Raw genomic sequence first — 24842 nt, 5'->3', positions numbered from 1 at the left:
CACATTTAACAGTTTACAGTATTAACATCATTATTATTAATAATGTCACAGGAACGGGAATACCAACCTCAGGGCAAACTGTTAAGAAGCAGGGACAAACCCCAAACTGGTTGTGAGTTCAGTACTTAGATTTCACCAACCAAGTAACAAGTGTAAACTCCTCAGGCAATATACATCCTTAAAATGGAGTCACAGACAGTCTTCTTGGACACACTGATCTATCTTGCCACCCAGGCAAGATTGATTCTGTGATAGACGGTCACTTTACATCAAAGATCACAAAATACTCAGGTTACTCCCAGTCCCCGAGGACCAGTCACTTACCCCAGGTCAATTTGGACCTTATATCTTACACCAAAGACAATGCTTGTAGCCAAACCAATAGTAAATTAATTAAGGATTTATTAACTAAGAAAAAGAAACGAGAGTGATTTATATTATTAAAACAGGTAAACATATACACACAAATGAGTTGCAGATTTAGGTTTCAGATGATGATAGAGCTGCTGAAATATGCCAGCTCTATAGATCCTTTAAAGCTAATCCAGGTTAATCCTGGATATCTCTTCCTTATGTTTAGGAATCTTTGCCTCTTAGAGTCCAAACAGCATAAAAAGACCCTAATTCCTTCTGGTCAGGGACTTTTATCCCCATCTCCATAGAGTCCAAGCTGATAGGACAAATGTTTCTGCGTGTCCCCCTCTTCATAAGTGTGCCGGGAGCAATCAACAAAGTCCTTGTTCTTTGGTGGTGTACAATGAACCATTTGGATTCAATAGGCCTTCCTGATGGGCCATAGATAACCCTTCCTCATGGGTGAAACCAGTAGTTCACACTTGGTGATGCTTCTTTCCTGACTGGTTTTGCAGTTTCATAGAAGCATAGAATCATAGAATATTAGAGTTGGAAGGGACCTCAGGAGGTCATCTAGTCCAACCCCCTGCTCAAAGCAGGACTAACCTCAGCTATATCATCCCAGCCAGGGCTTTGTCAAGCCTCAGCTTAAAAACCTCTAAAGATGGAGATTCCACCACCTCTCTAGGTAACCCATTCCAGTGCTTCACCACCCTCCTAGTGAAAAACTTTTTCCTAATGTCCAACCTAGACCTCCCCCCCTGCAACTTGAGACCGTTGCTCCTTGTTCTGTCATCTGCCACCTCCGAGAACTGCCTAACCCCATCCTCCCTGGAACCCCCTTTCAGGTAGTTAAAGGCCGCTATCAAATCCCCCCTCACTCTTCTCTTTTGCAGACTAAACAAACCCAGTTCCCTCAGCCTCTCCTCAAAAGTCCTGTGCTCCAGCCCCCTAATCATTTTTGTTACCCTCCGCTGTATTCTCTCCAACTTGTCCACATCCTTTTTGTAGTGGGGGGCCCAAAACTGGACACAATAGTCTAAATGCGGCCTCACCAATGCCGAATAGAGGGGAATAATCACTTCCCGTGACCTGCTGGCAATGCCCCTCCTAATGCAGCCCAATATGCTATTAGCCTTCTTGACAACCAGGGCACACTGCTGACTCATATCCAGCTTTTTATCCACTGTTACCCCCCAGGTCCTTTTCTGCAGAGCTGCTGCCTAGCTCGTCGGTCCCCAGTCTATAGCTGTGCATGGGATTCTTCCTTCCTAAAGTGGAGGACTCTGCACTTTTCTTTGTTGAACCTCATTAGATTACTTTTGGCCCAATCCTCCAGTTTGTTTAGGTCACTCTGTATCCTATTCTTACCTTCCAGGGTATCTACCACTCCCCCCAGCTTAGTGTCATCCGCAAACTTGCTGAGGGTGCAATCTACCCCGTCCTCCAGATCATTAATGAAGATGTTGAACAAAACCGGCCCCAGGACCGACCCCTGGGGAACTTCTCTTGTGACCGGTTGCCAGCTAGACATGGAGCCATTGATCACTACTCATTGAGCCCTATGCTCTAGCTAGTTCTCTATCCATTTTATAGTCCATTCATCCAACCCATACTACTTTAACTTGCTGATAAGAATACTGTGAGAGACAGTATCAAAAGCTTTGCTAAAGTCGAAGTATATCACATCCACCGCCTTCCCTACATCCACAGAGCCAGTCACCTCATCATAGAAAGCAATCAGGTTGGTCAGGTTCAGATAAAATATTTTTTACAGTTACAGAGCAAACACTTAAGTGTTACCTTATAGTATGGGTGACAGAAATTACAAGTGAGATTAATGCATGCAGCAATTTACAGGCATTTTATAAAGACTAAACACATTGTTCCAAGTCTAATACCGATGTTAGCAATACTAACACATAGGTGACTCAGACTGGTTTCCAGCTATGCATTTGATAGTGTTCACTTGAGGCCTAGGGACATTGGCATGAGCTGGCATCTGATGTGCCAGCGTCACAAATAACAAATGATTTGGGCCCTTCTGCATAATGGAAGTAATTTTTGGAATGTATCTTGATATCAAGTAAACTGGTGGAACTTGCCTCAATGCCTACAAATAGGTAATGTCTTGATCTGAAAAATCATGTTGTTGGAAAACCTGGGCTCTGCTAAGTGAGTGTTTCATAATGACTAATGAACACAACAATCTTAAGCCAAAATACAAACAGACAATTCTCAGTGCTTTTTTTTTTTTTAATGTGCCTGGCAATATTACTAGTAGAGGAATTGCTGATCCTCTAGAAAAGATTATTGGCCAATCTGCTACCACAGTGCTCCTGCTTCCCTAACATGTCACCTTCAAGATTTCATGTTCTTGGGTCCCCAGATCAGTTTTCTGCAGACTGAGCTGCTTATAGTAGATCCTTACAAGATAAAACTTCTGGTTTGCTTTAAGAAACTGCACCAGGTGTTTAGATAAGTCAAAGTTAAAAGTCATCTTGGTTTTATAGACAGAAGTGTTCACTTCAGCGTCTCAATGTCTGAGAACCTGTGGATCGTCTGGACATGACACTTATCTGCTCCCGGACTGCAAGCTGCATTAGATTATATCTAGAATCAGTTTCCAGGACCATAGGTTTTGTCCCTAGCACATTATGCCTATCGATGCAGAAGAAAAGATGACTAAATGCAGATGTGAGTGATACATTCCACTTACTGTGATATTCTTAATCAGCAATGCAAGCTGAATCCAGTTTTTGAGAATACATTTTTAAAAAAATCATCTAGAATGACATTCACTCCAGTTTGGCGGGATTATTTGAGCCCCTCATGTGGGCCATAGTTGTGGGTTAGAGGGCGTGGCATGAGTGCTCTGCACTGGGGTGAATTTGTCACCTCTCATACCTACTGGAAAAAAACCTTTGCTAAACTAAAACAGATTAGCATATGTGACAGCAGGTACTATGAATCCTAGTGGCATTATTTCTTTGCATTAAAGGGTGCTGCATCCTACAGTAGTTAAAGCCTGTTTCTGATCTCACTTAACAAGGGCAGATCAGAAGTAACGGCAATGAAGTCAATAATGACGCAAGAGTAAAATCTGTGCAAGTATGATCAGAATCCAACCTATAATCTTGTATTCCTGTGGCAATATGCTGGGTTAGTTTTTTAGTGTCAGATATTATTTTTTAAATAACATAGTCCTTGATTTTGTAATCATAATCCTTTCTGGCTTCTGTGTCGTGTGTGCCATGGATTAGTTAAAATGATTTTCCCCTTCCTTCTGCATCGCAGGAGCATCACTGTATGATACTGAGATAAAACTGTTTGTTTTCATTACATTTCACACATCAGTGACAGTACTAATCTGGACAGTTTCATGTGCTTTGTTATCTGAGCAGCGTAGATGAGGATAAAGCAGAAATCTGGCAATATTAGCACTGTACGCTAGGTAGGATGAAGATACATTTTTTACAGAGTAAACATTTCCTTTACGAGTAACTGACAGAAAAGCCAGGGAATGGGCTTACTAAAGTTACCTAAACATATTGTGAATAGCACAAAAGTACACTTAGTGGACATTTTCTGTCAGTACAACTTGCTGTAGTTACACTGAAGAGCTATCAGATGTTAGAGATACACAGCCAAGATATAAATCATAGTGTTAAAACAATGAATATTTTTAAGTTGGAAACTGTTTGCAAATCAGTCTTGTCTTTGAACATTAAAGCTACCTATTTGGTTGTGCTAATTTCTTTGAAAATACATTAGATTTCATTTGTGCCTGTTGCTTCCCAAGGGTCCCTTGGGTTGTGAGCACCTCACTACCACCTGCCCCTAACATGAGGAAGCCTTGTCTGTGCTTGCCTGAGTCAGCTCCCTGGCACCACCAGCTTCTGGCAACACAAGCGCTGCCTTCCAGGCCTCCACAGGCCTTGCTTTCTCTGTACAGGTTAAGAATAGGCACACTCCAACACGCTAGTCATCCAAATGTCTGCCTGGAATGCTCAGCACCTGATCCACTGGGAACTCACAGAATTCCCAGATCCTCTGTTCCCAAAGGAACAAGACACCACAGTTTACCAGTTACGCCTAGAACACAGCTCTTCTTCACACACAGCACTTAAATTGGTTTATCGGGAAAGCAAGTATAAGTTTCTGTAACAAAGAACAGGGGGTTCAATGACAGCAAGCTGAAATATTGGAAACAAAGGGTTACATGTAAAAGAAAATCATAGCACGTATACTGGAGCCTAAATTTAGCTTCCAAGACATTGTCATTTCATACAGAGTAAAAGCTCACCCCAATCCTTCCAGCACATTACAGCCAGGATTGGCTATGATCTTCCATTCATGAGGCAAGCACCCTGTCTTCTTAATGCCTCAGTAAAACTGCATCTCGACTCTTGTAGTCCAAAAATCCATTGTCTTCACTTGCAAATAGTGCTGCTTCTGTTTTCCTGTCTAGGATCTCACTTCCTCCTCCCCTTACTCCTGAAGAGACTTTGCAGTCACTTGATTAGCATTTTGCTCAGACCATAAATAGGCATGAATCTACAATACTCAATTTACATGTAGACAGACTGATAAACATCTTCTGCCTGAAAAAAACCTGTTTCTCAGCCCCCCCTCCACCTCCCCTCCCAAGTCACAGACCTTAGGAACATAATTTTCAGTGTATATACAAAACTCCTTTCATATTATCCACACATACATTTCACAATGATTATGAGGACCAGTGTAACATAGACTTTCAGTAGAGACCTTACATGACACTCATTGGCAAACTAATATGTAGATACCAGACCCAGGGGATCCCTGTAATCCGTCTGCACCACTGTGCCATCTGCCAGTTGGCACCAAGAGATCCCTGGGTCACAGTGCCCTTCCTGGTTTTGGTTCGTGTGTACAGAGATATAACCATGCTCAGGCAGTGATCTGGGAAGACTATATGCACAGCTGTCCCCATTCTTTTCCTTCTCCGCCTTTCTGGCCCCTGAGAACTGCAATGGCTAGATCAATCTTCCATTTTATCTTTCTATCACTTCCCTCTTGGCTCAAGTACAGTAGCTTGGATGTGGTTTATTTTCCCTCACTACCAGTATTTCACATCTGTCACTTCCCTCCAGGGCATAACTTGAGTTTGGAATTTGGCCCTTGTCATTATATGTTGCAGACTTGTCTACATTAGACAAGAAGCTTGAGGTTAGGTTCTTGTATCCCACTTTTTCCTTCATGTGAAGTTGCTCTTCACCAAAGCTGAATCTGCTCAAACATTCAGAAGTGTCACCAGCAGCCAGATTTCTCTTCTGGAAGTTTGTGAGAGCATCTGCTAATGTCCTGATTCACCTGCCCCTAGCAGGTGGAAGCATAGTAATTATACATGAACATGCATGGATATTACACTGAGCACATCGACCTATATATTTTTGAGGACAAGTATTTTTTTCTATTTAAAATGACATTAAATATATTTATAATCCATATTTTTGTCTGTACACTGTAGCAGCCTCATCCCAGCAGTTTGCATCAGTGACATTATTACATTATTGAGAGAAATGTAGTATGATATCACTGAAGTGAACTGAGGTGACTTATGATTCAGGAACATTAGCAAATGTGGGCTTTCTTCTGAACATAAGAAAAAGTACAAGACAAAAGAATAATTCTATTGGTACATGATTTGCCAAACACACTCCTAGTTATTCTCCAAAAGCAACGTTAGTATGTGCCAGAATTCTGGCTGGCAGAAGGCCCATCCAGAGCTTCTCTGAACACTATGAGCACAAATAAACCACTCAGATGGGTTATTTTTAGGGGTCATTCCCAGGTCAGGGTTATAGTTCCATATCTATACAGAGTATAATGCCTCACCCCTATGCCTTGCCCCAGAAGGAAGGCAGGAATATGATGGCCTGAGGTTTCCAGATAGAGAGAGAAGGTGGAATCCTTTTATTTACTTAGATTTTTCCACGACACCTATCCCAGGCCCAAGGATATTACACAATTTATTTAAAAAACTCTGTTCTGATAAAATACTAAAGCAGGTCTCGATATAAGCCCTGCACTCTTAGATCATTCAAGTAAAACCACGGATCTCTTACAATATCCTCCACATTTTCTGTTGCTGTACAGGTGCTTTATAATCTCTCGCCAGGTTTGGGGGGAAGCTGGGTTTGCAGTGGAAAGGTTTTGCCAGCACTCCTTTTACAGTGTATGAAGTTTCTGGTATGAGCCTATGCAGAATGCTCTGCCAGAATTTAACCCAAAAGCTTTGTATTAAGATCTTTGGATAACATTTCTAAGCCTGGCTGCTGATAGAAAAAGTTGGGTCATGGAATTAGTACTTGTTTCTTCCCCTAGAAATCATAATTAACAGGTCAAGTAATAAAGCCGCCCAGCTGACCACGTGATAGTGTTGGCACATTGTAAAATAATTTTGAGTTGTGAAACACCTTCTTAATTTTAAAATAAACTATTGATATTCCACTGCTGTGGAGGGAAAGTGATTTTTTTTTTTTTAGTTTGCTGCCATACAAAGGGAATGCCTCCCTCCACAGTGAAAACCTAAAGGTTACTCTCACCGGTGTGCACTAACACAGTTACATTACAAAGACTTAGCATGTGAACTCTAGAGTTGTTTTCTTATGGTAACATACCCTCTAATCTCATTAAGAAACACCCATGCTTGTGCATTATTTATTTCCTACTAATTTCCTCCCTTTCTCTCTCTCATTTTGTGCTTTAGCAGATCTGCTGGCCTTAGTTTTGTACTGCTAGTGGTACATTGATCAATAAGAGCAATGATTTCCATATGCAGATATACAAGAACCCTCTCTGACTTCATAACCTGCATTATTTTTCTCACAATGCAACACGCCTGTAATTCCATGCCGATGAGCAAGTTGACACTTCCCTTTATTTCCTAGTTGGAATTAAACCATGTGTCTCCCTTTTCATATCAATGTAAACAATTTTATAAACAAGGAATTGTGATGTGTTTGTCATACTAGGTATTTAAAATAGCCAATGTTTGTGTGTGTGGGGGGGGAGGGGTATTATGTAGCCATTAATAGTCTGCCGCTGTGAGGTGCTGTACTTTCGCAATTCCCATTGACTTCAGCGGAGCTGAGGGCGTTCACCACCTAGCAGAACCAGTTTGAATAGAACCAAGTAGAGTTGTCAGGCTCAGATTCAGGGGATACCACTAAAACTTACACGTGACCATTTTTTAAAAAGTGATTGTTCGCTCTGTAGCACTATGGCCATCTGATCTCATGATGGCTGGTAGCTAAACTTCTTCTTGGTTCAGATTGATGGGGAAAATAGAATGCTAGGAAACAGGAGGCCTCATTCAGGGAGAGCCTGTAAAGGAAAACATATGGTTCGTATAGTCCCCTGCAGACCATACAGAGTTATTTAAAGCTTTGTGCTGCATTGTAGTCGCTAATCTAGACTAAGTTGCCACAACCATTACTTTAGATGTGCAGGGGCGTGAGAGGGAATAAGACCTTCCTTACTCCCTACTCCGCCATGCTCAGTTGCGACTGGCCATGGTGGGAGAGAGCAGGAGCTACTTACCTGTTATTCCGCTCTGCAAATAAATGGGCAGGGAGAAGCAGGGAACGGGAGGAACCCTGGTTCTCAACCCCACCTACTCCCTGAATCCACCAGGATGTTAGTCTTCCCTTGGTGGATTTTTGTTTGGTAAATTGCAGCACAATCCAGGGTGATGTTAACAGTCCTTAGCTTCAAGATTTGAAGCCTTCCAGTTCATTTGTTTTTCTCAAGCTACGTGATGCTTTGCTCCAAGAAGTATGCTGATGGAAACCATCCCTGAATAATTAAATCATCCCTAATTAATCTCTCTATAGCTATTGGATCACAGAAGAAAATACCATTAGAAGAAAACTGATTTTATTGTAATGATGTACTATTAAACGAAGAATAATCTAATATGCTCTCATCTTTTAAAGGGTGAACCAGGTTTCTTTGGTCCACAGGGAGAACCTGGGTTACCAGGGTTACCAGGAACAAAGGTAAGCTTCTTCCCTCCACTCACCCATATTGTATTGGGTTCTTTCATGTTAATGACCCCCACGAAAAAAAGTTAAAGTGAAGTTCAGGTTGAGAGTCTATAATCAGTCATTTAAGGATAAAAATCCTTACAAGAGGGTGATACTTATCAAAAACTGCCAAAAAGTTTAGAGTTCAGGTTAAAACTTTAAAGTACCCCCCAAATTTGGAAATATTAAAATTCACACTTGTGCAGAATACAGCTGCTCGCCTTCTAACCAGCAAAAGCATCTCAGACCTGTGGTTTGTTTGCTGTAGTGGCTGCCAATAGGCTCCTAAAAGGCCAACACTTCATTTCTTAGCCATCAGATTGACCTTCACTCATTCAGAACACTGAAACTAACTAACCCATCAGTTATGAGAATGGAAGTAAGAGGTGGCACTTCCTGACCTCTGCTCCCTTCTCTCTAGGCCGTATTCTGGTCTTTTGTTACGTACTATATCTCAGATAATACAGTCGTGTTCAACAGAAAATGACTCCGATTAAGTTACATAAAAAATCCACTTATGCTTTCAGGAATGCTGTGAGTTTCCTTAGGAAAAAAGTTCTCCATCCCATTATAGCTGTCAGATTGGCTTGAAAGTACATCCTGATTAGTTTTTCTGAACTGACATAGTTCTATACTAAAGGTTGCCTGTGTTTTGTGATGTGTACATATGTGTTGTAATCTTTGACAGGGTGAAAGAGGAGAAGCAGGGCCTCCTGGGAAGGGTGAGAGAGGTGAACCTGGAGTTCCTGGGCCAAAGGTCAGTCTGATTTAACACTGGCAATGTTTTTTTAGTTTTAGAGATATAAATATTCAATAACTACTTCAAAAACCAGAACAAAACTTTGCAAATGAGCTTTAAAGGAGAACAACGTGAATTCATCCCTGTGCACTGAAGTGAGGGGGATAATTTCCAGCTGGGGTAGATCTACACATGCTAACTTTCATCAAGCTGATGCACTAAAAATTGCATTGTAATCACAGCAGCATGGGTGGTGGGATGGACTAGCTGCTCCAAGTCTGTACCATGGGTCCTGGATGGGATTGTACTCGGGCAGCTAACCCCTTCCACCACAGCTATGCTGCTATTTTTAGTGTGTTAGATCAATCACAGCTAGTGTGTGTACATCTCCCTAAGCTGGAAATTGTACCTCCAGCTGCAGTATAAACATATCCACAGTTTAGTCCAGAAGCCAGTGGTAGTTTAGTGTTCACAACTGCAGAATTGGGCCCTAAAGTGGAATCCATTATTTGGACTGAAGGAGATAAATCCTCAGATGGTATAAATTGTGATACAGCTATGGAAATTTACAAAAGATGCCCTGATGTGTCTATAAATACCCTAGTTTGAACTGTTTGAGCACTGTAACCTTTCAAGTTCAGAGAACGTCCATTTTGCTGCTTGTTTTCTAATTTTGTAAGAAGAACTAAAGAAGTAACCCAAAATGTAATTTAATATCCTCTAAGCATTTTCTACTTCTTCTTTGTATGGCTGATGTAAATGTAGAGCAACAACTATAATTTTATATTCAGATGGTTAAGCCAGATAATTGCATCTGGAGTAGCAGAATGTATTGCTGTGATGCCTCCTTTGTATTTGTGAATCAGGCATTGGTTGTTATACGTTCCATGGTTTGTTCTAGGTGACCACATTTGCACACTGGAGAGTCTTTAATTTTCTATTTGTTCAGTAATTATCCACATCTCCAATGGTTTGTGCAGATGCGGTTTAGGGTTGCCCATAAACTGGAAAATCGAAGCCAGGGATCTTCTGTGTCAGGTCTTTTATGAGGTGTTTATTTGTAACTTCTCATAAACTCATTTGGCTTTCCACGCTTCATCAGGGTTGAAGTTGCATTGTTGAAGGTTAAACGCTAAGGTCCAAAAGGGCTTACGTAACTTCAAGTGGTGGTGAGGGACATTGTTAAGGCCCTGGTTGGATGGGAAGATGTTCATTTTCCACGATCCTATGGAATTCCTGAAGGGTTGTGGCATCGTGGGAATGGATGGGGGAGCAGTGTGCAACACCACCGGCAGCCAAGGCGTTGGGGTTGACTTGAGGGTTCCAGTGATGCACCACGTTGCCGTGTTCAGTTGGACATCAACAAGTCGAGTATGGCTACTTCTGATCCATACCAGTGCACAGTACTCAGCTATGGAGTACACAAGGGCCGTCACTGGTGTCCGTAGCAGTGACACTGATGCCCCCCAGATTGTGCTTGCCAGTTTCTGGACTAGGTTGACCCTTGTCTTCGTCTTGGCAGCTACCTTCTTCAGATGGTCGTGGAAGGTTAGTGTGCGATCCAGTTTCACTTCGAAATAGGTCAGAGTGGGATCATGTCGCCCAGTGCTGTAGCAGAAGATCACTTTCAAGGTGCGCTTAGCGTTCCTGTTGTCATGATGGAATGCAGTGATTGTTGTTTTGTGAGGATTTGGCTTGAGCCTCCATTTCTGGAAATATTCCTCCATGGCAGTGGTCCCCAAACTTTTGGGGTTGTGTGTCCCCCCCTTACCTGGTCTGTGCCCCTCCACACACACACCCTTCCCACTGGAGCTGCAATTGGGGGCTGAGGCTGGGAGCCAAGGCTAGGGCCAAAGCCAAGGTTGGGGGCCATGAGTGGGATCATGAGCTGGGACCAGAGCTGCGGCTGGGGCTGAGGTGGGGACTGAAGTTGCGACTGCAGGGTCTGGGGCTCAGGCCTAGAGCGGGGCTGGGAGCCAAGGCCAGGAGCAGAGTCGGGACCTGGGCTGTGGCCCGGAGCCAGGGACAGCCAGGAATGGGGCAGGAGCAGGGGCCAGGAGCAGAGTTGGGGAGGAGCAGGGCACAGGGCCCGGGCGTGAGATGCAGCCAGGAGAAGGACACAGAGCACAGACACAGGATGCGGCCAGTAGCAGGGCTGCAGCTGGGGGCTGGGGCTGCAGCTGGGGGCTGGGGCTGGGACAGCAATGGGGGCAGAGCGGGGCTGGGTTGCGCTTCCTCTCCACTGCTGTGAGGGCTGGGCTCAGGCCCTGTGCCTCCCCAAAGGTTCCTCCAAACCCGTTGGTTTGGGGACCTCTGCTCCATGGTGTTTAGGTCCCCATTCAAGATGGACTCAATGTCATTGAAGGTGGCTGCTTGCATTGCCAGGGCAAGATCATCCACATGTACAAATTTGTGCAGCTTTGTTGGACGCACATCACTTGTGTAAACATTGAAAAGTATCAGTGTGAGCACGGAGCCTTGTGGCAGTCCATTGCCCAAGTGGACACTTAGCCACCTGTTGCTCAGCATTGTTCATAGCAGACGTAGTGTTTTGCAATAAGGGATGATCCTCGCGAGCTTCAGCATCAAGCCTTAATCCAGACTGTGTCATTGGCCAATGACAGGTCTACAAAGGCTGTGTTGGTTTTAGATTTCCTCTGGAATGCAGCTTCGATGTACTTTATAAGGGCCAGAACTTGGGCGCAACAATTGTGTTTAGGCCAGAACCCTGCTTGTTCTTTGGGGGTCACCAACGCGACAAGGGGACTGATTCTCTGGAGGATAATATGTTCCAGGAGTTTGTAGGTAGTGCACAGGAGTGATATTGGCTTATAACTTCCAGGGTTAGTGGTCGGTTTGCCCTGTTTGAGTATGGCAATGACTATCACCTCCCACCAGGCTTTTAGAGTGCATCCAGATTCCATAGTTTTGTTGTACAGTTTTGCCAACCATTGGAGTCCCCTGGGACCTAGTTATGAAGAAATTCCTGGGGGATACCATCTCCACTGGCCACCTTCCCTTTCTTCATTGCGGCTAAAACCTCTTCCTACTGCACTGATGTGACTGAATTTTCCTCTCTTGGTGTATCTTGAAATAGTAGTCTGGTTTCTCTGTCAGGTAGATCTTTGTTCATCTATACTTCCTGGGAAAATTACTTAACTGTAATATCATGTAAACACTTAGAGGGTTTATTCAACACTTAGAGGGTTTATTCAACTGTCAGTTATTGGTGGGCCTAACAGTACAGTGGGCATCTCCTGCAAGCCAGAATTATTTGTGCCAGTCCTCTGAAAGAATCAATAAGAGAATAGTCAGTGGAATTCCCCTGAAAGAATGGAACCTATAGCATATGCTCATGGATATTAAATAATTCATTATTTTGCATGCTATTAAACTCAGTACTATATGGATTCATGAGGTTGTTCATATAAAATAAAGTATTTCCACTGCTCCCTATTAATACTAGCCAGAACTAATTTCTTTTTTGCCTCTGCTCTTCCCTTTCTCTCTCATTTTTCTTCTGTCCATCTTCTATGTCTTTCTTCATACAGGGGAAATCAGGCGAATCTGGAACTAGAGGCCCAAAGGGGTCAAAGGTTAGTGTCAGCTGAATTACCTTTTTTGGTGTAACATGAAGATTTCTAGGACAAATTATTAGTAACATTACATAGATTTTCATTTATAGTTAGAAAGAAATGATAACTGTTCCTGCAGTCTTCGGACAAGTAAAACACTTATGGGTTTCATTGGGATTTTTAACTGTAAGGTCTGAAGAATCAAACTCTATATATTTTGTACACTATGATTGTACTCTTTCTTTATCTGTTGTAACATCTTAAAATGATTAGTCTCTTTTTCTCTGTTCTGCTTTTCCATCTACCAGCTTTATCTCTCTATGTTTAACTGATCTGTTTTAATCGATTTTCTTTGGGGTGGGAGGGAAGAGCTGTTAAAACTGGTGCTTTCCACTTTTTGCTGATCAAATAACCATTAAAAGTATTTGATTTAAATATAATCTTATTGTTATTCTGCTGATGTTTTGAGGGGGGTTCGTGGCTGTTTATTTTGAATTTTGATCTGTGAGATGTACTAGGCTTGGGTTTCTCAGATTCTTCTTCTAGCTAGTTGAAAAACTACCTTGGTCCTTGGCAGAAAGTTAAAGCTTCAATACCGCATTGTATACAAAAACAGTGAAAATAAAAATTTTCAATGGATTTGCAATTTTTTTTGGCAAAATCTTGTACTTATTAGTCTCTGCCGTTTTATACTATGGGGTCCACACAAAATAAAATTGGATTATTTATTCTTTTATTTTATTTAATCACTTTGCGAGAACAAAGATGTGCTGAGAATTATTTCTATATTGCTCGCAACATAGGCCCTGAATCAACAGTCTGTACCCATTAGGCAAAACACATAAACACACAATTAAAGTTAAGTAAGTGCTTCAGTCCCATTGACTTCACAGACTTAAGTATATGCTAAATGCTTTGCTGAATTGGGACCATAGTGAATTATAAAATGTAAGAAGTGAGTCACAGAACCATGGTGGTGTAAAGAACAATTAAATACTCCTGATTATTTTTCCTCCTTGTGCTGGCGAACTTGATCTCCATTACAATGTTACTCACAGAATAATGTGGTTTTTTTAGGTCTGGTCTACAGAGTTAGGCTGACACAAGGCAGTTTACGTCAACCTAACTATGAAAGTGTCTACACTTAAATTTCACTCCCGCTGATGTAACTGCCCTGCTTTGCTGATTTAGTAACTTCATCTCCATGAGCAGCGTAGAGTCAAGGTCGATGTAGTTAGGTCAATGCAGTGTCAATGTAGACACTGCATTGCTTACATTGACTGTTACTGGTTTTCAGGAGTCATCCCATAATGCCCCACACTGACAGTATTTAATCAGTACAAGCGTTCCTGGTGAAGATGTGCATCACTGACACAAGGAGCAAAGTGTAGACACACACAAGCGATGTAATTACTGCGACAGCTATATGCCAACGTAAGTTAGGTTGACTTAATTTTTTAGTGTAGACACGGCCATAGTGTCTGATCCTACACCAAGTCAATGGAATCTTCACCACTAAATTCAGGGTGTGCAGGATGAAATCTTAGTAGTGCTTTTCATCCATAGGTTGTCAGCATTCACTTTCACAAAAGGGAATTCTTGGGAGGGGAGGAAGGTTGAGATAGATGTTAATCTGTCAAGAGAGAGATGAAAAGCACTGTCTATTTATATGACCTCCATCATTATAGTGTCTGAGCACCTCCCAAGTATTCTGGTGTGTGTCCACACAACATCCCAATGAGGTAGAGAAGTATTGTTTTTATTCCCCTTTTCCAGAAAGGGAGCTCAGGCACAGTAGGCTGGATTTTCAAAGGTATTTAGGCACCTAAAGATGCAGATAAGTGCCCAGTGGGATTTTCAACCTGTCTGAGCAGGTTAGTCACCTAACTCCCAATGGGACTTAAGCATCTGATCACGTTTGAAAATCTATCTAGGGATCTATCTGCATCTTTAGGCACTTAAATACCTTTGCAGATCTGGCCCAGAGAGGCCAAGTGACTGCCCAGAGTCACACACAAAAACTTTGTGGGAGAACTGGGAATTGAACTCAAATTTTTAAGCCAGTGCTGTAGCCACAGGTCCACCAATCCTTCCCTGCTACAAAGAAGACAACACGGGAAATAGAGCCAGATGCAGCAACATTAGTAACTCCTCCAAATGTGCACCTCTCTTTTTTCTCATGCATGCTCTTCTCTTATCATGAGTGAATTAATAATCCTTGCCCAGACAGTATCACAAAAGCAAGGAAAGATCCAATCAGGAGCAGGAGTAGCAACATTGATTTAATTTACTAACGATATTGAAAAACAAGAAAGCTTGTTGTGAAAGTGACTGTGAATGTCAAATAAATCCCAGGCAATAGATTTCAGATTATGAAGATGGGGGCCACTCACAGAATTTACCTTTATGCATAAAGTTTTCTCCACCGCTCTGAGCAGGGGGAGAAAGATGAGAGCGTGATGATAAAGATCTTTATTCCACCTAGGAATACTAGGGCAAAGATATGTGCTGAGGATGATGTGGTTGTAAGAGAGGCAGTGATTCAGAGGAAAGAAGTTCTGAAATCCCAGTGGGAGTAATGAGCACAGAAAGAAATGCATGTGTGGTTTGAAAAATCCCTATGAAGATGTATCAAGATTGCTGAGGGTGCATCTACACAGCAATCTATGGCTGGTCTGTGTCAGCTGACCCAGGCTCACAGGGTTTGGGCTGTGAGACTGTAAAATTATGGTATAGACATTTGGGCTCTGGAACCCCAGGAGCGGGGAAGGCACTGGAGCCCGGGCTCCAGCATGAGCCCAAACATCTACACTGCAATTTTACCATGAGCCCAAGTCAGCTGACACAGACCATCTCTGGGTGTTTAATGGCTGTGTAGACACATCCTGAATGATTTACCCCTTGAGCTTTCTTGTAAAGCTTCTGATAGTGTGGTTTTCGACACCATTAAGAATGGGGAGGTTGTTTAAATGACCTAATTTGCAGTATCCCTTTAATTTGATTATTTGTTATTTCTTAAGCAACCCCACTAATGTATTATATAGTAAATGCTACACACGAAGAGCCAAACTCCATTCTGAGTTAAAAAAATCTCAGTCCTGACACTCCATTGACTTCAATGGAATTATCCCTATGTAACTAAAACCCATATCCTGTTTGGTTTTTATTAAACCCCTGTCAAGTGTTTTTGTTTTGTTTTTTTAAAATAAAGTATATAAGTTCCCTTTTAAGGCTTGACTTAGAGGGTGATAAAATATGTAAACAGATTGTTTATCTTTTTGCTTACAAATATTACTTTTACATAGGGTGATCCTGGAGACAAAGGTGATTCAGGAGCAATAGGTCCAAAGGTAAGTATACTTCATTTTAAGCTATCCAATGGGAAATCTTCATTGTTACACATAGGCCAAGTCAACAACTACAGTTGAAAGTGAGTTAGCACCAGCCATGGTTAAACATGGTTGTTGCTAACATAGTTGTGGCATGAAGAGGGTTGCTAATAGGAGTTCAATGTCAACAGGGAAAGCTATGTTCTAAATCATACACTAGATATCTAGGCGATTAGTACATCTTTTACTAGACCAACTTCTGTTGGTGAGCTCTGTGTGAGCTTGAAAGCTTGTCTCTCTCACGAACTGAAGTTGATCCAATAAAAGATATTACCTCAGTCACTTTGTCTCTAATATCCTGGAACCCACATGGCTACAACAACACTGCATAGATGATTAGTAGTCCTTTGATGTTGTTTGGCTAATGTTTGCCCTTTTCTAACAATCATTTGATTTCCAGGTGAAGTTTAAAGTGTGATAAGGCTATATCTTATAAAATCCTAAATGATCTAGGTCCCACCTATCTGAAGAATCACCTCTCCTCCAGACTTTCTCTAAGGAATAAAGAGAGTAGATTGGAAAACTGACTGAGAGGATAAGGGATTCTGGATTGGGAGATGTTGTTTGGGGTTTGCAAAATTTCATAGGTAGTCTGGTTTTTTTACTTGTATGATCCTAGAGAGTAGGCCTGATACAGCACCCTGTTTCATTGTTTTACCTAAATGGTTTTATATATTGGTGTTACCTGTTGCAGCACAATCCCTGTGTTATGATTTACTCCTTCATATTTATCTTTTTTAAATTCCTCTCAAAACAACCTTTGGTTTTAGATTAAATTTTGCACTCTGCTATTTATTGAAAATGTTATAAATGAAGAAATATAATGTACCAAGATCAGGAGAAAAGTTCAGGAAATGAATGTGAATGAATAAATAGCACAAGTGTCAGAAAACAACCCTTCTCTATACTAAGGGCTTGTCTACACTTACCTTTGAGATTCGGCAGCAGTCGACCGGAGTTACGCAAGCTACGCAAAAAACATGTGTAAATCCCATCGACTTCTCTGCTTCTCTTCTGCGCGCTGTCTTCACTGCACTGCGCCGACTGGAACAGCATTCCCATCGATGCAGTGCTATGCCACTTGAGAAAGTGGTCTTAATACGTCGATCCAGAGAAATGGATCTGACGGTGGCAAATTTGCCTCCGTCAGTGAAGACGTAGCCTAAGTCATGGAAAACATACAGGAAATATGCTTGTGATAATTGTGTTCAGACAGCATTGTTGCTGACACAGTTTTAGTTGCAGTGTAAAAGAGAGCTTGGGACAATATTTCTTTTCATAGATAGAATGAGTTTCACTCCTCTGAAACCCCTTTTAATGGAAATATAAAAATATGAGAATGAAACTTATGAGTTATGGGGCCCAAATGGAGAGACAAGATTCAAATCTAAACTTTTTGCTTCTGATTCTCATCTCTATCATGGGGCAATCAAAACCTGAATCTTTACACCCCTGAACTTTTCAGCTCAGAGAGATCTTGCAAACAAATTCTGACCATGGAATAAAACAGTCTCAGACAGACTGAGATAGACCAGGATAGAACAATCAGTCAGTGAGAGTTTGTGTTCTTGATTCAGATAATGTAGTGTTTGTGGGGATGTGTTACAGGGCCCACCTGGACAAAAGGGTGATCAAGGTGCAACAGAGATAATTGACTACAATGGCAATATCCATGAAGCTCTGCAGGTATGTGAGCATAAAGAAGCACAAATGATTCAATATAGGAAAAACAGCTTTTTAGCATAATTACATTTTTCTTTTGCATAGGACATGAAATTACTCTACCATAGTATCTTAAAGATTTGTTGGAAATATTAATTAGGAATCTCCTTCTGTGCTTGGAAGCTAGATTTTCTATTTGATGTAAGACAAAGAATTTCCTTGATACCATGGTGAGTGGAATGAGCTGTGTATCTCCTGGACTGTATTGACATCATCTGATGAGGACTGAACTGATTCGTTGCTGGTTCCACAGCTGTTAGTGCTGAATTAATCTAATAAACCACTTACACAGATCCCACAGAATTGTTTGCTTTTCAATTCAGGTAGAATAATATTGACCATCTTCCTTTGTCTTTTCCTTTTTCTTCTCCTCCTCCTTATCCTCTTCCCCATCCTCTTTCTATAAAATATAAAGAGCAGAAACTTTGAGGTTTGGAAACCAACTCACTTGACTCCATTAGCTAGCTATGGAGTTGATCTGCAACTTGAATTAGGATCCTTAGCAGTAAACATATTATGTAGACTTGAGCATTGATGGCCTTATTTACTCAGCCTTAGAAAAATAAGTGTTTTACAAAAAGGGTGAGTGAATGTTCATATGAAAGCCAAGTACCAAGGTGACTTGCAAGCGATGGGAAAGTATTTGGTGATATTATTGGCTCTGTGATTTATTTCATTATATAGGAATTGACCCAAATTTTGTAGTGAATGGGGCTGCACGTGTGTAACTCAGGGCAGAATTTGGCCCATTATGGGCCTGACCTGATCTCACTGAAGTCATTTGAGGTTTTTGCCATTAACTTCAGTGGGAGCAGGACTGGGCCCTGGGTTAGTAATTTCAAATTGTCATCACTCTGTGATTCATGAGACAAAACAATGTATGTCAATGGGACTACTTGCACAAGGACTATCTGCGTAAGAAAAATTGTATCGGATAAATCCTTAAGTCTGGTACAATTTGGTATAATTAATTTAGTTATTTGTCCTGTAAATTAGCAGAATTGAATTTTTCTGCTATTTTAAAACTCTTTAAATATTTCCATATATAGGGGAATGCAAATGCACCACCATATAAGATGCCATCTTCGAGAGATTTGGGTTCCAGTGCTAGCTTGTATTGATACGATTCAAGTTTTATTAAAAAAAGTTCTTGATTATGCAATTCTCTATAAATTACTGTATGCTTATATGTCTATTAAACTGAATGAGACAAAAGAAACTTGTTATTAGATAGATACATTAAACGTATAAACATCTTTGTTGGACTAAATACTGCCTGCCTTATTTGTGCAAGTCATCGCATTGCTGTCAATGAGAGAACCTATATGAGTGAGCCAACCACAATTTGGCCCTAACTAAATTTAAACAATACAACCAAACAATACAAATACAATAAACAACAAACACAATACAACCAAATAATTTTTTCTTGTCTTTTGAGTATGTTTACTACTTTCTGTGCATACTATCTTCTTTGAAACATAAAAATAACCAATCTAACAATTTTGCCTTTTTCCATTATGAAAATACCGATCTGCCCTTCTTCCAAATGTTGTATATGGAGCTGAAATTAACATGATTGATATTGTGGGTCAACAACTTCACATTAATACTTTATCACTTTAGAACATCTTGGTTTGTGTACTGTTCTTACTACTAACATCACAGCTCTAGGTATTGTATTTGTTAATGACGCGGAACCAGCAGAGAACTCAAAGTCAGCAGAGACCTCACAATATTAGGCAAGTCTTCAGATCATACCCAAAATAACAGCTCTTAGCAAAGGAGAGTTATGGAAGATTAATATATAGATACATGTAGGAGCCAAAAGTTTTCCCCCATCAGATTCTGTTGTTGTTAAGGTACATCCTATTTGGACCTGAAAATTTTATAGCCAGATCCTGCAGTATTCACTCTCATAAAACTCCCATGCAAGTTAATGGGGCTAAACCAATGGGGATTGGACCTTGATGATTGTGTTCTTTTAACTTTAGCTCTTTCAGACACAGTATCTCCCAGAAACAGCAGTTTCTGTTGCGTTCATTATTAAACAAGTGAAATATTTTATTTCAGTATTCACATCTGATAATATTGTCTTTTGTTAATATATTTTGCCAACAGAGGATTACCACCCTAACTGTCACGGTAATTCTTAATGCATGATTTACTGTGCTTTGTAGCTATTTTATTCTGTGTAGTTGCATGTTCATCATTCTGCCAATTTAGGATGTATCTCATTCATCTGATGTCGACCCTGTTCATCACCACATTTGGTCACTAAATGTTTCCTTCAGTGAACATACTGTTGAAAACTAGGGCCCAATTCTGTTTCTATTGAATAATGAGAAAACTGCCATTGATATAAATAGGAGAAAGATTGGACATGTGAGGCTCTTAGTGTCTTACTGTCACTATGCACCACAGGCCAGAAGGCCCGATCCTTCATTTGCTCCGCTCTCAAATCTCTCATTAATTTAAATGGGCGTTCTGAATGTGCAAGAAGTGCAGGATTGGGCACCAAGTAACTTTCTGTTGTCAGCCTTACTTTTCAGGGTAGACAATTCAGTTATTTTAAACCATATTGATTTAAACTTAATTGATGATTTTGCATTTTTCACCCCTAAAAAGTGGCTATTTCAGTTTACAAGCAGGAATATATGATAGGGATTTAGTGTGGGGATTTTTCCTTCCCTTTTTTATCAGACACTGTTAAAAGAACTTGTAATATGTAACACTGACAATTTTCCAGTACCTAAGTTCAAGTGCTGAGTATTTTCTGGGCCCTGCATTCTCACTAACTCCCTCTGGAGGTTTATACACATTGGGCCAGAGTGTGGCTGTGTGTGTGACTTCACTGGAAACTTGGGGGACTCAGTATGTCCTAGGGTGTGCTTAGAATTTTGCAGAATTAGACTCCAAAGGAGCTTCAGACTTGATCAAATTAAATGTTTTTTCCCCTTTTTTTGTTTAATTGTTTGTCTCTAACGTTTTCATTAGGTCTGTTTTGCCATCTTTGCAAATGCTATTATAATATTGAAGGAATTTGGTTTTTTTACTGCACCCCACCCTCACTATGCAGCATTCAGAACAGTAAACAATCTTATGCTGTTTCTGCTGCAGTTGCTAGACAAAAGGGGATGAATTAATGGCCTAAGGGCCTGATCCAAGATCCATTGCAATCAGCCAGAGTCTGTCTGTTGACTTCAGTGGGCCCTGAATCTGGCCCGGATGCCAGTTTTAATTTTTTTGTGCTTTGGGATTCAGTCTTGTTCCTACTGGAATCAATGGAAGCTTTGCCATTGCCATCAATTGGAGCAGCAGGCCCTTCATCAGTTCAAAGCCATAAACATGCAATGTTATTTTAACATAGATTTTTGTGACTCCATGTTGTCTGTTGAGAGGTGTCGTAAATTAACAGCCTTGTGTTGTAGCTGGTGTTGGTTCTTCCTTGTGTTAAAGTTTTCTTAGAAAGATGGGTTGTGTTATTAACAATGGTGAAGTTCACACTTACGCGTATCCGGTATGTTCTGCAAGAACTTAGATAGTTCAAAGCTAACAGATTTATCTATTTCTGTCTCTAGGGTCCACCAGGACCACCTGGACCACAAGGACCACAAGGACCGAAGGTGATCTTTCTTATTTGACACATCCTCTTGTAAAAATCTAGGAATTCTCTAATAGAGCTAGGTTATATTTTTTTTACTGAAACTTTTTTTCAGTGAAAAATGTAGTTTGGGTGACACACACATTTGCAAATTCATGTTGATTTTACCAAATTGTTTTGGTCAGAAAAGAAACTAAACAAAATTCTGTAAAAATTGAAAAGTTTCATTTTGAGATTTTCTGAATTAGATGTTTCAATTATTTTATTGAAAATTTTTTTTTTAAATGCTCAAAAATTAAACAAAATGTTTTGTCTAACCCAAAATGATTTTTTCCAATTTTTCAAAATTACCAGTGAACCAAAAAACATTATATGTACAGTTCTATTTTCTGTGTTTCATTTGCTTACACAAATGGTTCACTTATATATGCAATGCTGCATATACTGTATAGGAGAGTATATACACTTGAAATATTACATGATGGGACTTACTTCATGATAAGCATCTTAATTAGTATAAAATGTTTATTTCAATATATGTACAGTTTTGCTTGGGTATTGTGCAGAGGTACCCAGTAGAGAATCACCCATGCTGGATGGCAGGAATAATCTGCACTGGGGGCTGTACGTGGAAGTGCTTGCCAAAAGATGGGGACACACTGATGCAGCTTTTATATCATATATTTGCATCAGAAGGGGAAAAGCAGCAAAAGGAACAGCATATTCTACTCCCGTGACTTGCCACCAAGAGTAATATGTGCAAAGGGGGCCAGGAGCCTGGCTACAATCCAAAGCCAACTGATCCCACCTCTTTGGTGCTGTGGAGCACCATCAGGCTCATTAGGCCAGCATCATATATGAAACTTGAGAGAACTAAGACACTATTCTGCCCTGTATTTGTGAGGATACGCCAGGATGGGGGACGTTCCCTCTTCCACTCCAGTAAATCCACACAAAATAGAACACAGTCTTGCTGTCTGTTTCTCTGTCTACACATATTTTTTTCATATAAAATATGTCTAATTAGATAACATTTATTAATTGCAATTCAAAATCTAGTCAAATTCTAATAGTCCTATATTTTATGTATAATGATGCACACATTTAAGTGCAGGATATAGGAGCCGCATGCTATGCTTTTTCCAAATGGGGCTCTCTTTATACAATCTAAATCGTGAATTGCTTACACTTATAAATGGTTTTTTTTTTAAAGCAGAGTATATTGAAAGAACTGGGGATCCTCCCTAAGCTGGTGTCGGATAGCTAACTGATTAATAAGGAGATAATTATCATAGTTCTTAAGAGCTTATCATATAAAGTATCCTCCAGGAAGTCTGGTTTGGGTTGCAGCAACCTCTCTTAGTGATTATCAGTTCTTGTGATGAGCAAATACTCTCTTGTGCAGCCCGCACTGGAAACAATGCCATTTGTTTTAAATTTATGATGCATCACATCCCATGATATCTTGGGAAAATGCATCCCTTTTGATTTATCAAAATTTGTTCTTGTATTTAAAAGCTTTTCACCAAATGCCAATATAGATGTAAGTGAGTCAGTGTAAGTATTTGTGAGAAACGAGTGTCTTTCTGTTTCTCACAGACTGGATATGGACAGTATATGTGAGGGCACAAAAAGACATTTAAGTAGGATCTATGTAGCCTGAAGAGTCTCTGCAGCTTCCAGTCAGGGGCAGGTTTATGAAATTCTGGGGCTACAGATGCAGAGGTTGCTCCCTTCCAAGAGGATATTTTCCCCCTCAGAAATAGCCAGGTAAAGCAGAATTCAGCTTTACAGAGGCTGTAACCAAAGGTCCTACCCCTACTGCCATATATATATATCAACTCCTCCCCTTGGAATGACATTCAAGAATCAGGGCATCTTCCCACATTCTAGTGGGTCAGGGAGGTTCTTCCCTGGTTGATGGACACAACTCAGATTAGCCAGGGAAGAAAATTGAAAGGGCCTGTGTGGTCTGTATTTATTCATCCAGCTGCCAGCAACACTGTTGAGCATCCTAAACCACTGACCAGGGACTTAATCTTATGCTCATTGATGTCAATGATAAAACTCCCCTTTGACTTTAATGGTGCAGAGTGGAGGATGGTTGAATTTTTCTTTGAATGTATTCACTTTGTACCCCATTCTGGGCCTTACACAACTTAGATGGCAGTGTATCTGCCCTATTGGCAGAGCCTATTGTAAGTATTCTATGTATCTAGATACTGTAACAGATAAACTTCCACAACATGTTTAACAAGATGACATGGCTCGTTCATATTCTCTACAGTGTATTATGCAACTGTGTCATTCATTGTGCTGATGTGTGCTGCTAAGGTTGGGGGCAGGGGGTTACTGACCAACATAATTTACTTAGCACTGCATAGTCTCACCAGTAATTGAAGTATTAAGGGAAGATAACACAATTCTACCTTATGTTTTACAGGGTGAACCAGGATTCCGAGGAACTCCAGGAGTTGAAGGGGAGCAGGTACCTCATGAGTATATCACTTAGTGCCAGACCCTATGAACAATTAGCTTTTTTAAGGAAATAATTTCATTGTATGTTGGGGATGGGGTGGGCTTAGACTTCATAATCACATGACATGGCCATATGGGACACGTGATCACATATTATGCAGTATTCATAAATATATTCATTCCTATAAGAGGCAAAAAGTCACTCTGTGTTTTATTGGTTTATCCTTGAACAAATCTAGGATTTTATTGATTTGTGTCATTTTCATGATAGAAATATGATTTTTCAGGGTCCTAAAGGCTCGAAGGGGGACGTGGGCGACTCCGGCATGCCTGGAGAAAAGGGAGGAATTGGACTGCCAGGCTTACCAGTAAGTATGCAAAATAAATTTAATTTAGCTGAAAGTTAATTTGGGTTTTTTAACGTCATCTTCCACATTTGGTAGTTCTTAAGTGTTTGTAAATTGCAGAAGTAACAGAAAACATAAAATGAAAATGTTAGTTGTTCCATTTCTAGTATAGGAGAAGGCATGAACGCTAGACCAAAAGGTTAGTTGTCAGAGCTTTTCATTCTAGTTGTGGACAAATAAAATCTCACTTTGGAAAGATGTAGTTTAGCTGGTATGCTGAGCAAATGTATTTGTCCACTGTAAGAGTCATCAATCTCAGCAGAGCTTTGACAAAAATAAATGTGATAAAGTTCAGGAGAAATGAGCTGCTTGACTGAACCTCAGGGGCTGACTCATAATCTTGAAGGAGAGAAATTGCATAAACACTTATGAAAAGTCTATTTTTTGTATTTATAGCAGGATTATATATATAATATATTTTATTTATAGGTATGTGGGGTGTATAAATACATGTATACAGAAAGTGTGTGTGTATATTTGCACATACACTCACATGCACAATATA

The 24842-nt window shown here is 40.5% G+C and overlaps 1 protein-coding gene across 1 annotated transcript in view; it reads left to right on the top strand.

The window, feature by feature from the left end:
* Positions 1-24842, top strand: part of COL25A1 (collagen type XXV alpha 1 chain) — a 421681-nt gene that overhangs the window by 370245 nt on the left and 26594 nt on the right. The window contains exons 19-25 of the mRNA XM_067568260.1: positions 8334-8396; positions 9112-9180; positions 16043-16087; positions 17735-17812; positions 21430-21474; positions 23896-23940; positions 24218-24298. Of these exons, the coding sequence (XP_067424361.1) occupies positions 8334-8396; positions 9112-9180; positions 16043-16087; positions 17735-17812; positions 21430-21474; positions 23896-23940; positions 24218-24298 (426 nt within the window). The remainder of the gene's footprint in view (positions 1-8333; positions 8397-9111; positions 9181-16042; positions 16088-17734; positions 17813-21429; positions 21475-23895; positions 23941-24217; positions 24299-24842) is intronic.

This window comes from Emydura macquarii, unplaced genomic scaffold, assembly GCF_026122565.2.
Source record: "Emydura macquarii macquarii isolate MOO-44397 ecotype Brisbane River unplaced genomic scaffold, CSIRO-AGI_Emac_v2 contig_2863, whole genome shotgun sequence".
Classification (NCBI taxonomy): Eukaryota; Metazoa; Chordata; order Testudines; family Chelidae; genus Emydura; species Emydura macquarii.
The sequence above is the reverse complement of the archived record's forward strand: the minus strand, read 5'-3'. Positions and strand labels throughout refer to the sequence as shown.